A 17,634-nucleotide genomic window follows, 5' to 3' on the forward strand; every position below is an offset into this window, starting at 1 on the left:
TGTAGCAGAGATGAGTGTGTATATGGCTGAGCTGTGTGTAGCAGAAATGAATGTGTCTATGGCTGAGATGTGTGTGTATTGAGTTTCTATACTTCACTCCTCTCTGTAGCTGCTGCCGAGGTGAACAGGGGGAGGCTGCAGCTGATTAGCTGCTGCTTTCAACCTGGCAACTAGGGGACAGGAAGTTTACAGCAGTGAGGGAAAGCATCATCACTGCCTGGGAAAGCCCACAGAGTTTAGGAGAACAGCAGAAGCTTATAAGGAAATCATGGACGCTTAGAGCAACAGGGCAGACCAAAACAAAAAAGAAAAGGCTGGAAATGATCAGAGACTATTACCAAGTATGGCTGCAGTGTTTTGGCTCAGTGATAACAGGTACGCTTTAAGCAAAAAAAATTTTTTTTATTTTTAAAGACCCATGAAATGGGATGACCTTTAATACTGTACTGAGTTGGCTTAATTTGCACTGAAATGTTATACCACAATTCCCGCTAAGCCCACCCCCTGTATTATGTTTAAGTGAAGCCTTGGCCTGTAGAAGTGAACCAAATTGCTATCTGAGAATTCACTTGTCCTTGCATTTTGTTTTGATTCTACTGCATATCCTTGGGTACGTTGACCACTATAAGTAGTACTATAATAGACAGTTAAAAGTAGGAATACACTGAAAGGGAAATTTTGGGCTGAAACCGAAAATTTAGGCTGTGCTTGGCCGAAAACTGAAACCGAAAAGTCATTGCCACACCCACTTTTTTTTATATATAGTTTTTGTAAAATTGTGTTATCAGAATTTTTTATTTAAATTTCGTGAATTTTAGTATTCTGAAATTAAATAATACAAATTAATAAAAATCACGCCCTTTACACTAAACCGGCCCTGGCTCCTTTATAAACTCTAGGCCAATGTGGGAAAAATGCAGCAAGCATTATGTACTGGCCCTGCTTCAGTTGTACCGATCCTTGGGGAGATGTGGTGATCCTGCCGGTACTTACTGCCAACTGCGCTTCTTCTGCCGGACATGCCTAAGTAATTTCAAAGCCAGGCCCCACTTTAACCCCTCAAGTCCATTTTGGCCTTGGGACACAGAAAGCGAGGAGGAAGCAGCGAAAAACGCCCAATTGGAATTTTCCTAAGAGCCATTACTTTTTTTTTTTTCTCCCTACAGACCCATATGAGGTTGTTTTTACTGTGACCAATTTTTCTTTGTAATGACACCTTTCATTTTACCATAAAATGTACGGCGAAACCCAAAAAAGTATTATTTGTGGGTTGAAATTGAAGAAAGAACCTCAATTTTGCAACATTTGGGGGGTTTTGTTTTCATGCAGTGAACTTAATGGTTTAAATATTAGGTTAACTTTATTCTGTAGGTCAATGCGATTAAAATGATACGCAATTTAATTAGTTTTTCAAACTTTATTGAACAAAATTAGTGTTTGTGTGTGTATATATGTGTGTGCGTGTATATATACACAAATACAATATATACAATGCACAAAGACACATAGTTATGTCCCAAATGGCATTCTGGTTCCCCTGCTCTGTCTGCACCCACACACTTGTGTGGCTCAGTATTGATCAGGGTTATCGGTGCTCTAGCCTGGTTGGGACATCAGAGCACCGATCAGAAGGCGAGGAGGCAGGTAAGGGCCCTCCTGCCATCCTCGAAGCTGACCGGGACCTGCGATTTTGCAGCGGATGATGTCCTGATAAGCTCCGCTGAGCTGCCAGCTTCTATAGATCCTGCAAACAACTTTAATTGCGTCGTCAAAGTTAATGCCAGGCATCAGGGCATGCTAAGGTAAAATCTCATTTTTTTTTTTTTTTTTTTTTTGTGAGGCTGGCCATGGGTCCTTTTTTAAATATTCTTTAATAAGAAAAACATGTAGAGTAACTTGTAATACATGAAAACCAGCATCTACAGCCTCTAAAGGCTTCATTAGAATGGCATGAAATCTCTATACTGCCATATAGCAAAAGTAGAATGGTTATGACAAACCAGTTCATCTGGCAAACTTGGACCTGCTACAGTAGATTCTAACCTTAAATTTTTAGGCAAATTTCCCCTTTTAATTATATCCAACTTTTACTTTTTTAAAGGCTAGCAACTTTCTGCGGGCTTTCCGAACCATCCCTGAGGCAGCAGCACTGGGACTCATTTTGGCTGATTCAGATGAGGCCACAGGAAAGATAAATCTGGGTCGCCTGATACAGAGCTGGTGTCGCTTTCTTTTGACACAACTGCACCAAGAAACACAAGAGCTGGAAGGTCCTCAAGCTTATCGTGGAGTTGGGAGCACCAGGTACAGAAATCTTCTATTGTTACACTTATTTGTTTCTGCAGAACATATGAAAAAGTGCCGCCAGATCATCCATGATGAAACCAGTTTAATAAATCCATTTGATTTTTATTTTTTGCATATAAATGTTCTAAATTCAATCACAAACCTGATAAATTAATTGAACAAAGTGTTGTGATGCACAGTGAATAAGGGAAGTGCAAAAGTCATGTTTTGAGAGGTTTTCTGCCCTGTTGTCTTATTGCTCTTCCATGAAAGGTTGTGGTCAATAGATCTGTGAGCATCTCTGACCTTAAACCTATTTGCGATGTTAATTGTTGCACATCCCATGTGGTACTGTATCAAAATGTCCATATGCTGCTTTTACTTTGTTGGTGTCTGAATATTAATCTTCATCACCAATTTCAAGAACTCTGCTTGCATATTAGAATATTGCAACGTTTTATATTCTATGATGCTTAGAGCTATTCCCATCATCACATGTTATCCACAGAATAGAGGATAACTAGCTGATAGATTGGGGCTGACTGCTGGAACCCCTATATTAAGAACTTAGGCCATATGTCCTCTGAATGTAGTGACTGCATGCACATGTGGCCAGCACTCCACTCATTTGAAAGGACTGTTTTCTTCCATTCTTAGGACTTGTGGGGTCCCAACAGTCAGACCCCCACTAATCAGCTAATTATCCCCTATTCTGTGGAAAAAACACTTTTGATGAGAATATCCCTTTATAAAAATGTTTTTACAGGAAACTGCTGAAGCCCTGTAATTCTTCTTAAAGCTCACATTTAACCTTTCTGACTTGTGTATTTGCTCTTCTCCCAGCTGCTTTTCCTCTTCAGGAGGCTCTGTGATTGGTCAGCTTTTTGGATGTGAAGTGGAGAACTGCAGCATGTGCCGCTGTGGCAAAGAAACTGTGCGTTTATCTACAACACTGCTCTTTACTTTGTCATACCCTGAGACTAACAGTAATGGTAGGTGTTCAGTACTGATACATACACTGTAGCACAGTAGGAGGGAAAATTATACCAATACACCCTGGAACTATAAATCCTTTCACAAGGATTTGTAAAAGCAGACCCCCCTGCAGTCGCTCGCGTCATGGAAGAGAGCAGGCCGGGGGCAGAATATTGATGAGATGAGGGAACTGGGCAAGCCGGCTACCCACCTCCATTGCAGGTTAAGGCGCAATGACAATGCAGTTTTAACCCCTTAAGGACGCAGGACGTAAATGTACGTCCTGGTGAGGTGGTACTTAACGCACCAGGACGTACATTTACGTCCTAAGCATAACCACGGGCATCGGAGCGATGCCCGTGTCATGCGCGGCTGATCCCGGCTGCTGATCGCAGCCAGGGACCCGCCGGCAATGGCCGACGCCCGCGATCTCGCGGGCGTCCGCCATTAACCCCTCAGGTGCCAGGATCAATACAGATCCCGGCATCTGCGGCAGTTCGCCATTTAAATGAACGATCGGATCGCCCGCAGCGCTGCTGCGGGGATCCGATCATTCATACCGCCGCACGGAGGTCCCCTCTCCTTCCTCCGCGCGGCTCCCGGCGTCTCCTGCTCTGGTCTGTGATCGAGCAGACCAGAGCAGGAGATGACCGATAATACTGATCTGTTCTATGTCCTATACATAGAACAGATCAGTATTAGCAATCATGGTATTGCTATGAATAGTCCCCTATGGGGACTATTCAAGTGTAAAAAAAAATGTAAAAGTAAAAGTAAAAAAAAAGTGAAAATCCCCTCCCCCAATAAAAAAGTAAAACGTCCGTTTTTTCCTATTTTACCCCCAAAAAGCGTAAAAAAATTTTTTATAGACCTATTTGGTATCGCCGCGTGCGTAAATGTCCGAACTATTAAAATAAAATGTTAATGATCCCGTACGGTGAACGGCGTGAACGAAAAAAAAAAAAAAAGTCCAAAATTCCTACTTTTTTAATACATTTTATTTTAAAAAAAATGATAAAAAATTTATTAAAAGTTTTTTATATGCAAATGTGGTATAAAAAAAAAAGTACAGATCATGGCGCAAAAAATGAGCCCCCATACCGCCACTTATACGGAAAAATAAAAAAGTTAGAGGTCATCAAAATAAAGGGATTATAAACGTACTAATTTGGTTAAAAAGTTTGTGATTTTTTTTAAGCGCAACAATAATATAAAAGTATATAATAATGGGTATCATTTTAATCGTATTAACCCTCAGAATAAAGAACACACGTCATTTTTACCATAAATTGTACGGCGTGAAAACAAAACCTTCCAAAATTAGCAAAATTGCGTTTTTCGTTTTAATTTCCCCACAAAAATAGTATTTTTTGGTTGCGCCATACATTTTATGATATAATGAGTGATGTCATTACAAAGGACAACTGGTCGCGCAAAAAACAAGCCCTCATACTAGTCTGTGGATGAAAATATAAAAGAGTTATGATTTTTAGAAGGCGAGGAGGAAAAAATGAAAACGTAAAAATTTAATTGTCTGAGTCCTTAAGGCCAAAATGGGCTGAGTCCTTAAGGGGTTAATCTGTAAAAAGAAGGGTAACTTCCGTTACCCGCACTATAACCCAGTGATAGCTGTAAGATTCTCTTAAAAAAATATATATATTATCCCAAAGTATCTAAAAAAAAAAAAAAACACGAGAAGGTGGAATTAACTATATACTCTGTTGTAACGGCTAAACTGGTCTGCTCCCAGAAGGTCAGTGAAACTCTTCAGAGGCTGAGGTTGTGGGGGCACTGGGACATTATTTTATTTTCCTCTTTTCTGGTTTTAGTTCTGGACCAGTTGTACTAGTTCCTTTTTGGGGTCTGTTTATATTGAGGTGGGTAGTAGCACCTATTGGTGGTACTCATCAGTTGCATTCTGCTCCAATAAACCTATATTGCAGGAGCTTGTTTTTGGATATAAATTAAGCTACCCCATGTTTGCAGCATCTAATTCGCACACCTAATAAGCAGACTGGCCTTTCTACAGAATATTGAGAAAGTACATGTTGCATAGTAACTCTTTTTAACACCTTTTAGGGTCTTTAACAAATTTACGCAGATTTTTTCTTTCTGCTAGATAAAATTCCTCCTCCAGACTTCGAGTTTGTAGAGGTTCTGAGGAAAAGCATTTGCCTGGAGCAGAACACTCAGGCCTGGTGTGAGAATTGTGAGAAATACCAACCTACAGTAAGTGTGTTTAGCATGTGAATAAATTGGCACTATTTGATACTTTTTAGTGTCTAACCAGATAGTTTTGAGAAAAACCAAGAATAGTACATACCAAGCATATAAATACTCTCACAGACGGATGCACAATTAAAAAAAAAAATATGAGCAGAAATTACAAATAAAAGAAATCGACAGTCCTGAGAACCAGGACAACTAGTAACCAAACCTAGGGAACAAGGGGGAAAAAGGGGAAAATAAATAAGGTCCAGAGATTTAACCCCTTAAGGACATAGGGCGTATCCATACGCCCCCGTTTCCAAGTCCTTAAGGACCGAGGGCGTATGGATACGCCCTGAGCATTTCCGGCCCCCACCGCTAGCCGGAGGGGAGCCGGAGCCGGATGCCTGCTGAAATCGTTCAGCAGGCATCCCGGCATATCGCCCAGGGGGGTCATTATGTCCCCCCATGTCGGCGATTGCCGCAGATCGCTGGACAATTCAGTCCAGCGATCTGCGGCAGATTCCGGGTCAATCGGGTCTCCAGTGACCCGATGACCCGGAATTACTGGCTGATCGGGGCCGTCAGAGACGGCCCCGAACAGCCATTACCAGCAGGGGTGAGGTGGCACTGGTGCCACCTCACGATCGCCCTGATTCGTCGGCCGGATTACCGGCCGACCAATCAGGGCGCCTGCTGCGGGTGTCACTCCCGCAACCCGCTCCGCCCCTCTTCCGGAGGACGTGAGCGGGTGCGGGAAGACGACCCCCGGTGCTGGAGACCCCGATCCCCGGCGTCCCTGTTGGGATCGGGGCCCCAGGAGCGACGACGGCGGCGGCGGCGGAGACGACGAGGGACTGACCTGTGCGGCGATCAGCAGCAGCAGGAGGTGAGTGACAGCCTCCTGCTGTTGCTTAGCAACAGCTCCCAGCATGCAACAAGGGCATGCTGGGAGCTGTAGTTATGCAACAGCAGGAGGCAGACCACCACAACTCCCAGCATGCCCTTATGGGCATGCTGGGACTTGTAGTTTTGCAACAGCTGAAGGCACATTCTTTCTATGTAAAAGTGTACCTTCAGCTGTTGTGTAACTACAACTCCCAGCTTGCACAATCAGCTAAAGTGCATGCTGGGAGTTGTAGTGGTGCATCTGGTGGTTGCATAACTACAACTCCCAGCATGCCCGTTGGCTGTCGGTGACTGCTGAGAGTTGTAGTTTTGCAACAGCTGAAGGCACACTGAGTTAAGTAGTAAACCAGTGTGTCTCCAGCTGTTGCATAACTACAATCCCCAGCATCCCCAGCCAATGTAGTATGCCTCCGGCTTTTGCATAACTACAAGACCCAGCATGCCCTTCCGCTGTCCGTACATGCTGGGGGTTGTAGCTTTTGCAACAGCTGAAGGCACACTGGTTGCAAAACACTGAGTTTGTTACCAAACTCGGTGTTTCACAACCTGTGTGTCTCCAGCTGTTGCAAAACTACAACTCCCAGCATGCACTGATAGACCGTACATGCTTGGAGTTGTAGTTTTGCAATAGCTGGATGTTCCCCCCTCCCCAATGTGAACGTACAGGGTACACTCACATGGGCGGAGGATTACAGTAAGTATCCGGCTGCAAGTTTGAGCTGCGGCAAATTTTCTGTCGCAGCTCAAACTGCCAGCGAGAAACGACTGTGAACCCCCGCCCGTGCGACTGTACCCTAAAAACACTACACTACACTAACACAAAATATAATAAAAAGTAAAAAACACTACATATACACATACCCCTACACAGCCCCCCTCCCCAATAAAAATGAAAAACGTCTGGTACGTCACTGTTTCCAAAACGGAGCCTCCAGCGGTTGCAAAACTACAACTCCCAGCATGCACTGATAGACCGTACATGCTGGGAGTTGTAGTTTTGCAATAGCTGGATGTTCCCCCCTCCCCAATGTGAACGTACAGGGTACACTCACATGGGCGGAGGATTACAGTAAGTATCCGGCTGCAAGTTTGAGCTGCGTCAAATTTTCTGCCGCAGCTCAAACTGCCAGCGAGAAACTACTGTGAACCCCCCGCCCGTGTGACTGTACCCTAAAAACACTACACTACACTAACACACAATAAAATAAAAAGTAAAAAACACTACATATACACAGCCCCCCTCCCCTCCCCAATAAAAATGAAAAACGTCTGGTACGCCACTGTTTCCAGAACGGAGCCTCCAGCTGTTGCAAAACAATTACTCCCAGTATTGCCAGATAGCCACTGACTGTCCAGGCATGCTGGGAGTTTTACAACAGCTGGAGGCCCCCTGTTTGGGAATCACTGGCGTAGAATACCCCTATGTCCACCCCTATGCAATCCCTAATTTAGGCCTCAAATGCGCATGGCGCTCTCACTTTGGAGCCCTGTCGTATTTCAAGGCAACAGTTTAGGGTCACATATAGGGTATCGCCGTACTCGGGAGAAATTGGGCTTCAAATTTTGTGGGGTATTTTCTGCTATTACCCTTTTTAAAAATGTAAAATTTTTGGGAAAACAAGCATTTTAGGTAAAAAAAAAAAAATTTTTTTTACATATACAAAAGTCATGAAACACCTGTGGGGTATAAAGGTTCACTCAACCCCTTGTTACGTTCCCCGAGGGGTCTAGTTTCCAAAATGGTATGCCATGTGTTTTTTTTTTGCTGTCCTGGCACCATAGGGGCTTCCGAAATGCGGCATGCCCCCAGAGCAAAATTTGCTTTCAAAAAGCCAAACGTGACTCCTTCTCTTCTGAGACATGTAGTGCGCCAGCAGAGCACTTTTCACCCCCATATGGGGTGTTTTCTGAATCGGGAGAAATTGGGCTTCAAATTTTGGGGGGTGTTTTCTGCTATTACCCTTTTTAAAAATGTAAAAATTTTGGGAAACCAAGCATTTTAGGTAAAAAAAAATAAAAAATGTTCACATATGCAAAAGTCGTGAAACACCTGTAGGGTATTAAGGTTCACATTATCCCTTGTTACGTTCCCCGAGGGGTCTAGTTTCCAAAATGGTATGCCATGTGTTTTTTTTTTTGCTGTTCTGGCACCATAGGGGCTTCCTAAATGCGGCATGCCCCCAGAGCAAAATTTGCTTTCAAAAAGCCAAATGTGACTCCTTCTCTTCTGAGACCTGTAGTGCGCCAGCAGAGCACTTTTCACCCCCATATGGGGTGTTTTCTGAATCGGGAGAAATTGGGTTTCAAATTTTGGGGGGTATTTTCTGCGATTACACTTTTTAAAAATGTAAAATTTTTGGAAAACCAAGCATTTTAGGTAAAAAAAAATAAAAATTTTTTTACATATGCAAAAGTCGTGAAACACCTGTGGGGTATTAAGGTTCACTTTACCCCTTGTTACGTTCCCTGAGGGGTCTAGTTTCCAAAATGGTATGCCATGTGTGTTTTTTTGCTGTTCTGGCACCATAGGGGCTTCCTAAAGGTGACATGCCCCCCAAAAACCATTTGACGCTCCTTCCCTTCTGAGCCCTCTACTGCGCCCGCCGAACAATTAACATAGACATATGAGGTATGTGCTTACTCGAGAGAAATTGGGTTTCAATTACAAGTAAAAATTTTCTCCTTTTTACCCCTTGCAAAAATTCAAAAATTGGGTCTACAAGAACATGCGAGTGTAAAAAATGAAGATTTTGAATTTTCTCCTTCACTTTGCTGCTATTCCTGTGAAACACCTAAAGGGTTAATACACTTACTGAATGTCATTTTGAATACTTTGGGGGGTGTAGTTTTTATAATGGGGTCTTTTATGGGGCATTTCTAATATGAAGGCCCTTCAAATCCACTTCAAACCTGAACTGGTCCATGAAAAATAGCGAGTTTGAAAATTTTGTGAAAAATTTCAAAATTGCTGCTGAACTTTAAAGCCCTCTGGTGTCTTCCAAAAGTAAAAACTCATAAATTTTATGATGCAAACATAAAGTAGACATATTGTATATGTGAACCCAAAAAAAAAATATTTTGAATATCCATTTTCCTTACAAGCAGAGAGCTTCAAAGTTAGAAAAATGCAAAATTTTCATTTTTTTCATCAAATTTTGGGATTTTTCACCAAGAAAGGATGCAAGTTACCATAAAATTTTACCACTAAGTTAAAGTAGAATATGTCACGAAAAAACAATCTCGGAATCAGAATGATAACTAAAAGCATTCCAGAGTTATTAATGTTTAAAGTGACAGTGGTCAGAATTGCAAAAAACGCTCCGGTCCTTAAGGTGAAAAAGGGCTCGGTCCTTAAGGGGTTAAGGAGAAGGGAATCCAAGTAGTACAGCATTATATGGCATACTATACAGCATTATACTCTCATAGATGAGGATAAGAGGAGACATCACTAGTATGTGGGGAATCCAGCCATAGAAACATAGAATGTGTCGGCAGACAAGAACCATTTGGCCTATCTAGTCTGCCCAATAATCTGAATCCTCTCAATAGTCCCTGGCCCTATTCCATGCATCCACTACTCTCTCAGTAAAGTAGTAATTCCTTATATTGCTTTTAAACCTTTTAAAACTATGTCCACTTGTGGTAGTTTTAATTTTTAAATTTTTTTTTTTTTTAAATCTGCTCTCCTCCTTTACAATGTTGATTCCCTTTATGTATATAAACGTTTTTCTATCATATCCCCTCTCTCTTCTTTCTTCCAAGCTAGAAGTGTTAAGGTATTTTAACCTTTCCTGGTAAATTTGTATTATCCTGCAATCCATATACTAGTTTAGTATCTTCTCTGAACTCTCTCTAGAGTATCTATATCCTTCTGGAGATACGGTCTCCAGTACTGCGCACAATACTCAAAGTGAAGTCTCACCAGTGTTCTGTACAGCGGCATGAGCACTTCTCTCTTTTTACTGCTTATACCTCTCCCTATACATCCAAGCATTCTACTAGCATTTCCTGCTGTTCTATTACATTGTCTTCCTACCTTTAAGTCTTCTGAAATAATTACTCCTAAATCCCTCTCCTCAGATACTGAGGTCAGGACTGTGTCAAATATTCTATATTTCTCTATAGGCTCCATTGGGGGACACAGACAGTGGGTGTATCTTGCTGTCTCTAGGAGGTGTGACACTATGGTAACAAAAATAGTCAGCTCCTCCCAGCCGGGTATACCCGCCTTCAGTCTCTGAGCTAGCCAGTTTAAGCTTAGTGTCTGAAGGAGGTGGACATGGGCTGGATTCTCCAGTCCAGGTCTTCTGTTTTTTATTTTCCTAGTATAGGGACGTGTTAGTTTTTTATGTGCTGTTAACCCCCTCTCGGCAACGGTCAGCGTCTGGGTGGTACCTCATGGGTCCGGGTCCCCCTTCTTCTCTGCTCGCCTCGCTCATGCATAGCAGCCAGGCGTGATGCAGGGACAAAAAGCTGACTGAAGACTTCACTGAAGACTCAGTTAGGGAAGTTCTTCTGACTGAGGTAAGTACTTTCCCCTTTTTCCCATAGGTATGGACTCGCAACCTCTGGAGACCCCCTGTTTTGGCCCACTTTCAGTGTATGGGGCTTGATTTTACAGGGGCTGCACTAATGCTGGGGGAGCAGCGACACCTGAGGGGGCATATTTTTATAAGACTCCTTACTTTTGGGGGACATGTGGTATGGAGCTCTTTATTATGTGTGTGTGTGTGTGTTGGTGCACTACTCAGCGCCTTATATGCGGCTGTCAGCCGCGGCGCTGCTTCGGCTTGGGCGCTTTTAGCGCCGGCTTCCTTCTTATGTTCGCAGTGCCTTATTCGCGTCTGCAAGCCGCGGCGCTGTTACGAGCCAGGCGCTTCAACGCCGGCTCACTTTCACTTTTGCCGGCAGCCTCTGCCGGCGTTCTGGCCGCCCGCTCTGTTCCCCCGACCGCATATACAGCTAGGCAGGTGCGCTCGGGACAAGGAGCGGGCGCCATGACAGTTCTTTTTTGGACGGTCTGTGGCTCCGCCCACTGGGCTGGGAGCTCTCAGAGGCGCGAAGCAGTGTCCTATCAGCGCAGTGGGCGTGATTTTCTTGGGTAATAGTCTGTTACTGTGTGCCATGCTCCAGACACGCCCCTCCCTCCCTATTGGCTGGCTTGTTTGGTCTCTCTGGCTGCACGAAGCAAGTTCTCCTCACTGCAGCTGACAGGGGACACAGATCTGGGTGAGAAAGGGCCTGTTTTTTTTTTTTTTTTTAAACCCCATTATGTCCTTACCAAGGGCTGTTCCTCCCTCTAACCAGAAACCTGGGAATTCAGTGACTTACTATACCTGTAAGCACTGTAATACCAAGATGCCTGGCTCCGCTGAGCCTGCTTGCTCTGCCTGCTCCACTGCTCCCCCAGACCCCCTGGTGCCCCCTGATGCCCCTTCGGTCCCGGTGGGTTCAGCCGCTGCTCCGGCTTGGGTTTCTTCCCTGACCCAGTATATGGCTGACTTGACCCAAGTCTCCCGTTCGGTGGCTGAGGCCTCCCGGGAAATGGTGTCCGCCTTGAAGGGGTCTTCCCTGCGCAGGACCTCTGAGAGGGCCACTCTTAGTCTCCTCGTACTTCACGCTCTCACAAGCGTGCTAGGGGTGCCTCGTCTGACTCTTCCATTGAGTCTTCGGAACGACGTGAGCGTTCCCTTTGCGGGTCCCGCCCCCCCCCCCCATCATCTGGGCACAAACGTCGCTCCTTCAGAGGACGTGCTCGCAATCGCTGCTCTGCCACGCCAGAGCCGTGTACCCGGTCTGGATCGCCCCCCTCCAGGACTGCCTCTACTCACTCACATTGCCTGGTGAACTAGTGGACGAGGCTTCCGAACCGGCATCTGACCCAGAGGACCGCTCGGACTCAACGGACTCAATTGCTACGGTGAACTCATTGGTGACAGCCATAAGAGACACCATTCACTTGGAGGATCCAGGATCTTCGGATGTCAATCCAGGAGTATCCTTTCATTGTACTAAGCCAGCACCTCAAAGGTTCAGCTCTCACGCTGACTTTGACGACATTCTGGAATCCGCATGGAAACATCCAGACAAGAGATTCCCGGGAGTCGACAATTCAAGAGCATTATCCATTTGACAAGGACTTTGTCGCTAAGGTGGCTTCCCCTCCCTCAGTGGATCCACCAATCTCCCGGATCTCTAAGGCGACTACACTGCCTCTGGCAGATGCCGCTGCCTTCAAGGATCCCGCGGACAAGAAGGTAGAATCTTTAGCAGATGTTCGTTTCTGAAGCAGCTGGCTTTTCTCTTCTTCCCATCTTCGCCTCGACATGGGTCTCCAAGGCCCTGTCGGAGTGGTGCCAACAGCTCCATCAGGATATCTTGGCGGGATCCCCCCCAGAGGACCTATCTGCTCTGGCTCTCCGATGCGCCAAGGCTGGGGACTTTCTATGCGCAGCTTCCATGCAGTCAGCCCGTTGTTCTGCTTTTGCTGTGGGTCACCTAGCAGCCCTCTGCCACTCTATGTGGCTTAAGGCTTGGAATGCGGATGCCGCTTCCAAAAGGTCTCTCACTGAGCATCCCTTTACGTGCGTCCGTCTTTTTGGCAAACGCCTTGATAAGATTATCTCTGAGGCAACGGGAGGTAAGAGTTCCTTGTTACTTCAAAATAAGGCTCGCCCTACTTCCCAAAGGAAGTCCTTTTCCTTTCGGACCTCTGGCCCCAGTAAAGGGTCCGGACAGGCGCCCTCGCGGGACAAGAAGGTTCCCTCGTTCCGGGCACGCCCGTCTTGGAAGTAGGACTCCAACCGCTCTCTCTGGCCGTTATGCGCCCAAATCGGGCAACCGCAAACCCACTTCTGCATGAAGTGAGGCCTCTACCCGCGGTTTCTTTGTGGGTGGGAGGTCGTCTCTTGTTTTTCCGAGACATCTGGACCACACACATTCAGGACTCTTGGGTCAGGGACGTGGTGTCCAACGGTTACCAAATCGAATTCGCCTCCCTTCCGAGGGATCGTTTTTTTTCGATCCCGGGCCCCCCGGTCTCCTCCCCTGGCGAAGCAATTCCGTGCGGCTCTCCAGTCTCTGCTTCTCCAGGGGGGGATCGTCCCCGTCCCTCCAGGGGAATGTTTTGGGGTTTCTATTCAAATCTCTTTGTGGTCCCCAAGAAGGACGGTTCTGTACGACCAATCCTAGACCTCAGGCATCTCAACCGTCATCCTCTCATCCGCCACTTCCGGATGGAATCTCTCTGCTCGGTGCTGTCGTCCTTTCATCGGTGTACATCAAAGATGCCTACCTCCATGTGCCAATATTTCCGGGCCATCATCGGTACCTCCGTTTTGTGGTTCCGGAGGGGCACTTTCAATTTATAGCTCTCCCCTTCGGTCTAGCCACGACTCCTTGGGTCTTTACAAAGATCCTTGCACCAGTGATGGGCCTGTTACGGTCGAAGGGGATCTCGGTAATACCCTATCTGGACGACCTTCTCATCAAGGCTCCAACCAGAGAATCTGGATCTCACTCTCCATACTCTGACTCTCTTCGGGTGGCTGGTCAACCGGGACAAGTCAGTCCTCCGGCCTACCCAGTCTCTAACCTTTCTGGGGCTTCGATTCGACACGGCCTCTGCCCGAATTTGTCTTCCGCCAGACAAACGTCTGGCACTCCAAGAGGGGGTCCGCTCCCTGCGGACTCTGGTATCAGTCTCCATCCGCACTTGTATGGAAGTCCTGGGTCGGATGGTGGCAACTATGGAGGCCGTACCTTTTGCCCAGTTTCACTACCGCCCCCTCCAACTGGCGATTCTCTCGATGGAACAGATCTCCCCTGTCCCTCGATCGTCAGATTGTTCTCCCTCTCAGGGTCCGTCAGTCTCTGCTCTGGTGGCTCCGCTCCCCCCTTTATTGGCAGGTTGTTACAACGGATGCCAGCCTGTCGGGCTGGGGCGGCGTGCTCAGGGATTGGACAGTTCAGAGACTCTGGTCTCCCCAGGAGACCCTTCTTCCGATAAACATTGGAATTACGGGCGATTCTTCTTTTGTCTTCTTCATTGGGAGTCCCGTCTTCAGTCCCGTCCTGTCCACGTTCAGTCGGACAACGTCATGGCCGTGGCGTACATAAATCGACAGGGCGGCACTCGCAGCTTGGTAGCCATGGCCGAGGTAACCAAAATTCTCTCCTGGGCGGAGAGCAAGGTTCCGGCCATTTCGGCGATCCACAATCCGGGAGTGCTCAACTGTGAAGCCGACTTCCTCAGTCGGTCCTCGCCCGACCCCGTGGTCGCCCTAGTGATTCCTTGGGCGGGGTTCGCCCTACCTTATCTGTTCCCTCCTCTTCCACTCCTTCCCAGGGGGCTGAGGAAGCTCAAGGCAGAGGACGTCCCCGCCATTCTGGTAGCTCCAGATTGGCCCTGAAGGTCGTTGTACGCCGCCGTAGTCAGGCTCCTGAACGACGCTCCTCTGCGCCTTCCGCTCCGCCCAGATCTACTCTCTCAGGGTCCTCTTTGCCACCCCAATTTACAGTCGCTGCATTTGATGGCGTGGCGGTTGAGACCGCGGTTTTGAGGTCCCGCGGGTTCTCTTCCCAAGTCATTTGCACCATGCTCAAGGCTCGTAAGCCCTCCTCCGCAAGAATTTACCACCGTACTTGGCGGTCTTGTTTTCGTTGGTGTGAAGCTCAGGACTTCTCCCCGGTGACCTTCTCTGTTCCCTGTCTTCTCTCCTTTTTGCAGTCAGGGTTGGAACTGGGGTTGTCTCTCAGTTCCCTTAAAGGTCAGGTTTTGGCCCTTGCTGTTCTTTTCCAGCGGCCCCTGGCTTCTAATCCTCATGTCCGGACCTTCCTGCAAGGAGTGGCGCACGCTGTTCCTCCTTATCGGTCACCCTCTCCTCCTTGGGACTTGAATTTGGTTCTGAGTGCCCTCCAGGGTGCACCCTTAGAGAGGTGTTTCTCCGCCTCCTTTCTTGGAAAGTGGCGTTTCTGGTGGCTATCGCCTCCATCTGGAGGGTGTCTGAATTGGCAGCTCTTTCCTGCTGTTCTCCGTTTCTGGTGATCCACCAGGACAAGGTCGTTTTCCGGCCAGACCCTTCCTTTTTACCTAAGGTGGTCTCGGCCTTTCATCTCAATGAGGACATTGTCCTCCCGTCCTTTTGCCCGGCTCCTTCTCATCCGAAGGAGCGCTTACAACACAAGCTGGACGTAGTTCGGGCTGTTCGGTCTTATCTCTCCATCACTTCTTCGTTTCGTCAGTGTGATTCCTTTTTTGTCCTTACGGAAGGTCGTCGCAAGGGACAACCTGCTTCCAAGGCCACCATTTCTAGGTGGATTCGGTCTGCCATTTCGGAAGCCTATCGCTGTAAGGGGAAGGTTCCTCCTTTCAGGGTTGTGGCTCATTCCACACGTTCTGTTGGGGCATCCTGGGCTCTCCAGAATAGAGCCTCGGCCTCGCAGATTTGCAAGGCGGCTACCTGGTCGTCTTTGCACACTTTTTAGAGGTTTTATCGGGTTCATACTTTCGCATCGGCTGATGCTTTCCTGGGTGTTGCAGGCGGCTGCCTGATTACGGCCGTCTGCCTGATTACTTATCTGCCCACCCAAGGGACGGCTTTGGTACATCCCAGGGTCTGTGTCCCCCAATGGAGCTGATAGAGAAAAGGAAATTTTTTAACACTTACTGTAAAATCTCTTTCTCGAAGGACCCATTGGGGGACACAGCTCCCGCCCTTTTTCCTTTTGGTTCTCTGACCGAGAGTGTGTTCAGTTATGTTTTTTCTTCTGGTACTCGGACAGTTTTGGGGTTTTCCTTGACCTATTGGTCTCCTCTTATTGCTCTGGAACTTAAAGGGGTACTCCGCTCCTAGACATCTTATCCCCTATCCAAAGGATAGGGGATAAGATGTCAGATCGCTGCGGTCCCGCTGCTGGGGAACCCTGGGATCCCCACTGCGGCACCGCGCTATCATTACAGCACAGAGCGAGTTCGCTCTGCACGTAATGACGGGCAATACAGGGGTCGGAGCATAGTTACGTCACGGCTCCGCCCCTCGTGACATCACGCCCCGCCCCTTTCAATACAAGTCTATGAGAGGTGGCGTGGCGGTCGTCACACCCCCTCCCATAGACTTGCATTAAGGGGACGGGCCGTGATGTCATGAGGGGCGGAGCCATGACGTCACGCTGCTCCGTCCCCCGTATCGCCCGTCATTACACACAGAGCGAACTCGCTCTGTGCTGTAATGATAGCGCGGTGCCGCAGCGGGGATCCCAGGGCTCCCCAGCAGCGGGACCGCGGCAATCTGAAATCTTATCCCCTATCCTTTGGATAGGGGATAAGATGTCTAGGGGCGGAGTACCCCTTTAAACTGACTAGCTCAGAGCCTGAAGGTGGGTATATCCTGCTGGGAGGAGCTGACTTTTTTTTGTTACCATAGTGTCACACCTCCTACAGACAGCAAGATACACCCACGGTCTGTGTCCGCCAATGGATCCTTTGAGAAAGAGATTTTACGGTAAATGTTAAAAAATCTCCTTTTAGCCCGAGGGTTTTTATGCCCCATTCTTCTAGTTTGCCTACATCCTTTTCCATTTGGTGTGTCCCTCCAGGAACATCAACCCTGTTACATATCTTTGTGTCATCAGCAAAGACACACACCTTACCATCAAGACCTGCAATGTCACTGATAAAAATATTAAACAAAATTGGTCCTAGTACAGATCCCTGAGGTCCCCACTGGTGACAAGACCTTGTTCTGAATATTCTCCATTGACTACAACCCTCTGTTGTCTGTCACTAAGCAACTGCCTAATCCACTCAACAATACGAGTCCAAGCTCAGACTGTAGTTTATTGATAAGTCTTCTATGTGTCAAAAGCCTTACTAAAATCTAGATATGCGATGTCTACTGCCCCTCCGCCATTTATTATTTTAGTCATCCATTTAAAAAAATCAATTAGATTTATTTCACCTGATCTCCCTGAAGTAAACCCATGTTTTTCATTAGAGATGAGCGAAGTTACGATTCTATTCGTCACAAACTTCTCTGCTCGGCAGCTGACTTTAGCCTGCATAAATTAGTTCAGCTTTCAGGTGCTCCGGTGGGGAGAGAGTCTTCTAGCACTGTATCCACCTTTTCCAGCCCACTGGAGCACCTGAGAACTGAACTCATTTATGCAGGATAAAGTCAGCAACTACAGAGCTGAGAAGTTCTTGACAAATCAAATCACTGTAACTTCACTCATCTCTATTTTTCATCTTGTAATCCA

The 17,634-nt window shown here is 46.9% G+C and overlaps 1 protein-coding gene across 4 annotated transcripts in view; it reads left to right on the top strand.

Moving 5' to 3' along the window:
- Positions 1 to 17,634, top strand: part of PAN2 (poly(A) specific ribonuclease subunit PAN2) — a 104,385-nt gene that overhangs the window by 57,407 nt on the left and 29,344 nt on the right. For all 4 annotated transcript variants that reach the window (XM_056562355.1, XM_056562354.1, XM_056562352.1 and 1 more), the window contains exons 12-14: positions 2,102 to 2,304; positions 3,130 to 3,278; positions 5,381 to 5,490. In XM_056562355.1, coding sequence (XP_056418330.1) covers positions 2,102 to 2,304; positions 3,130 to 3,278; positions 5,381 to 5,490 — 462 coding nt within the window. The remainder of the gene's footprint in view (positions 1 to 2,101; positions 2,305 to 3,129; positions 3,279 to 5,380; positions 5,491 to 17,634) is intronic.

The sequence above is a fragment of the Hyla sarda genome, chromosome 2 (assembly GCF_029499605.1).
Source record: "Hyla sarda isolate aHylSar1 chromosome 2, aHylSar1.hap1, whole genome shotgun sequence".
NCBI lineage: Eukaryota > Metazoa > Chordata > Amphibia > Anura > Hylidae > Hyla > Hyla sarda.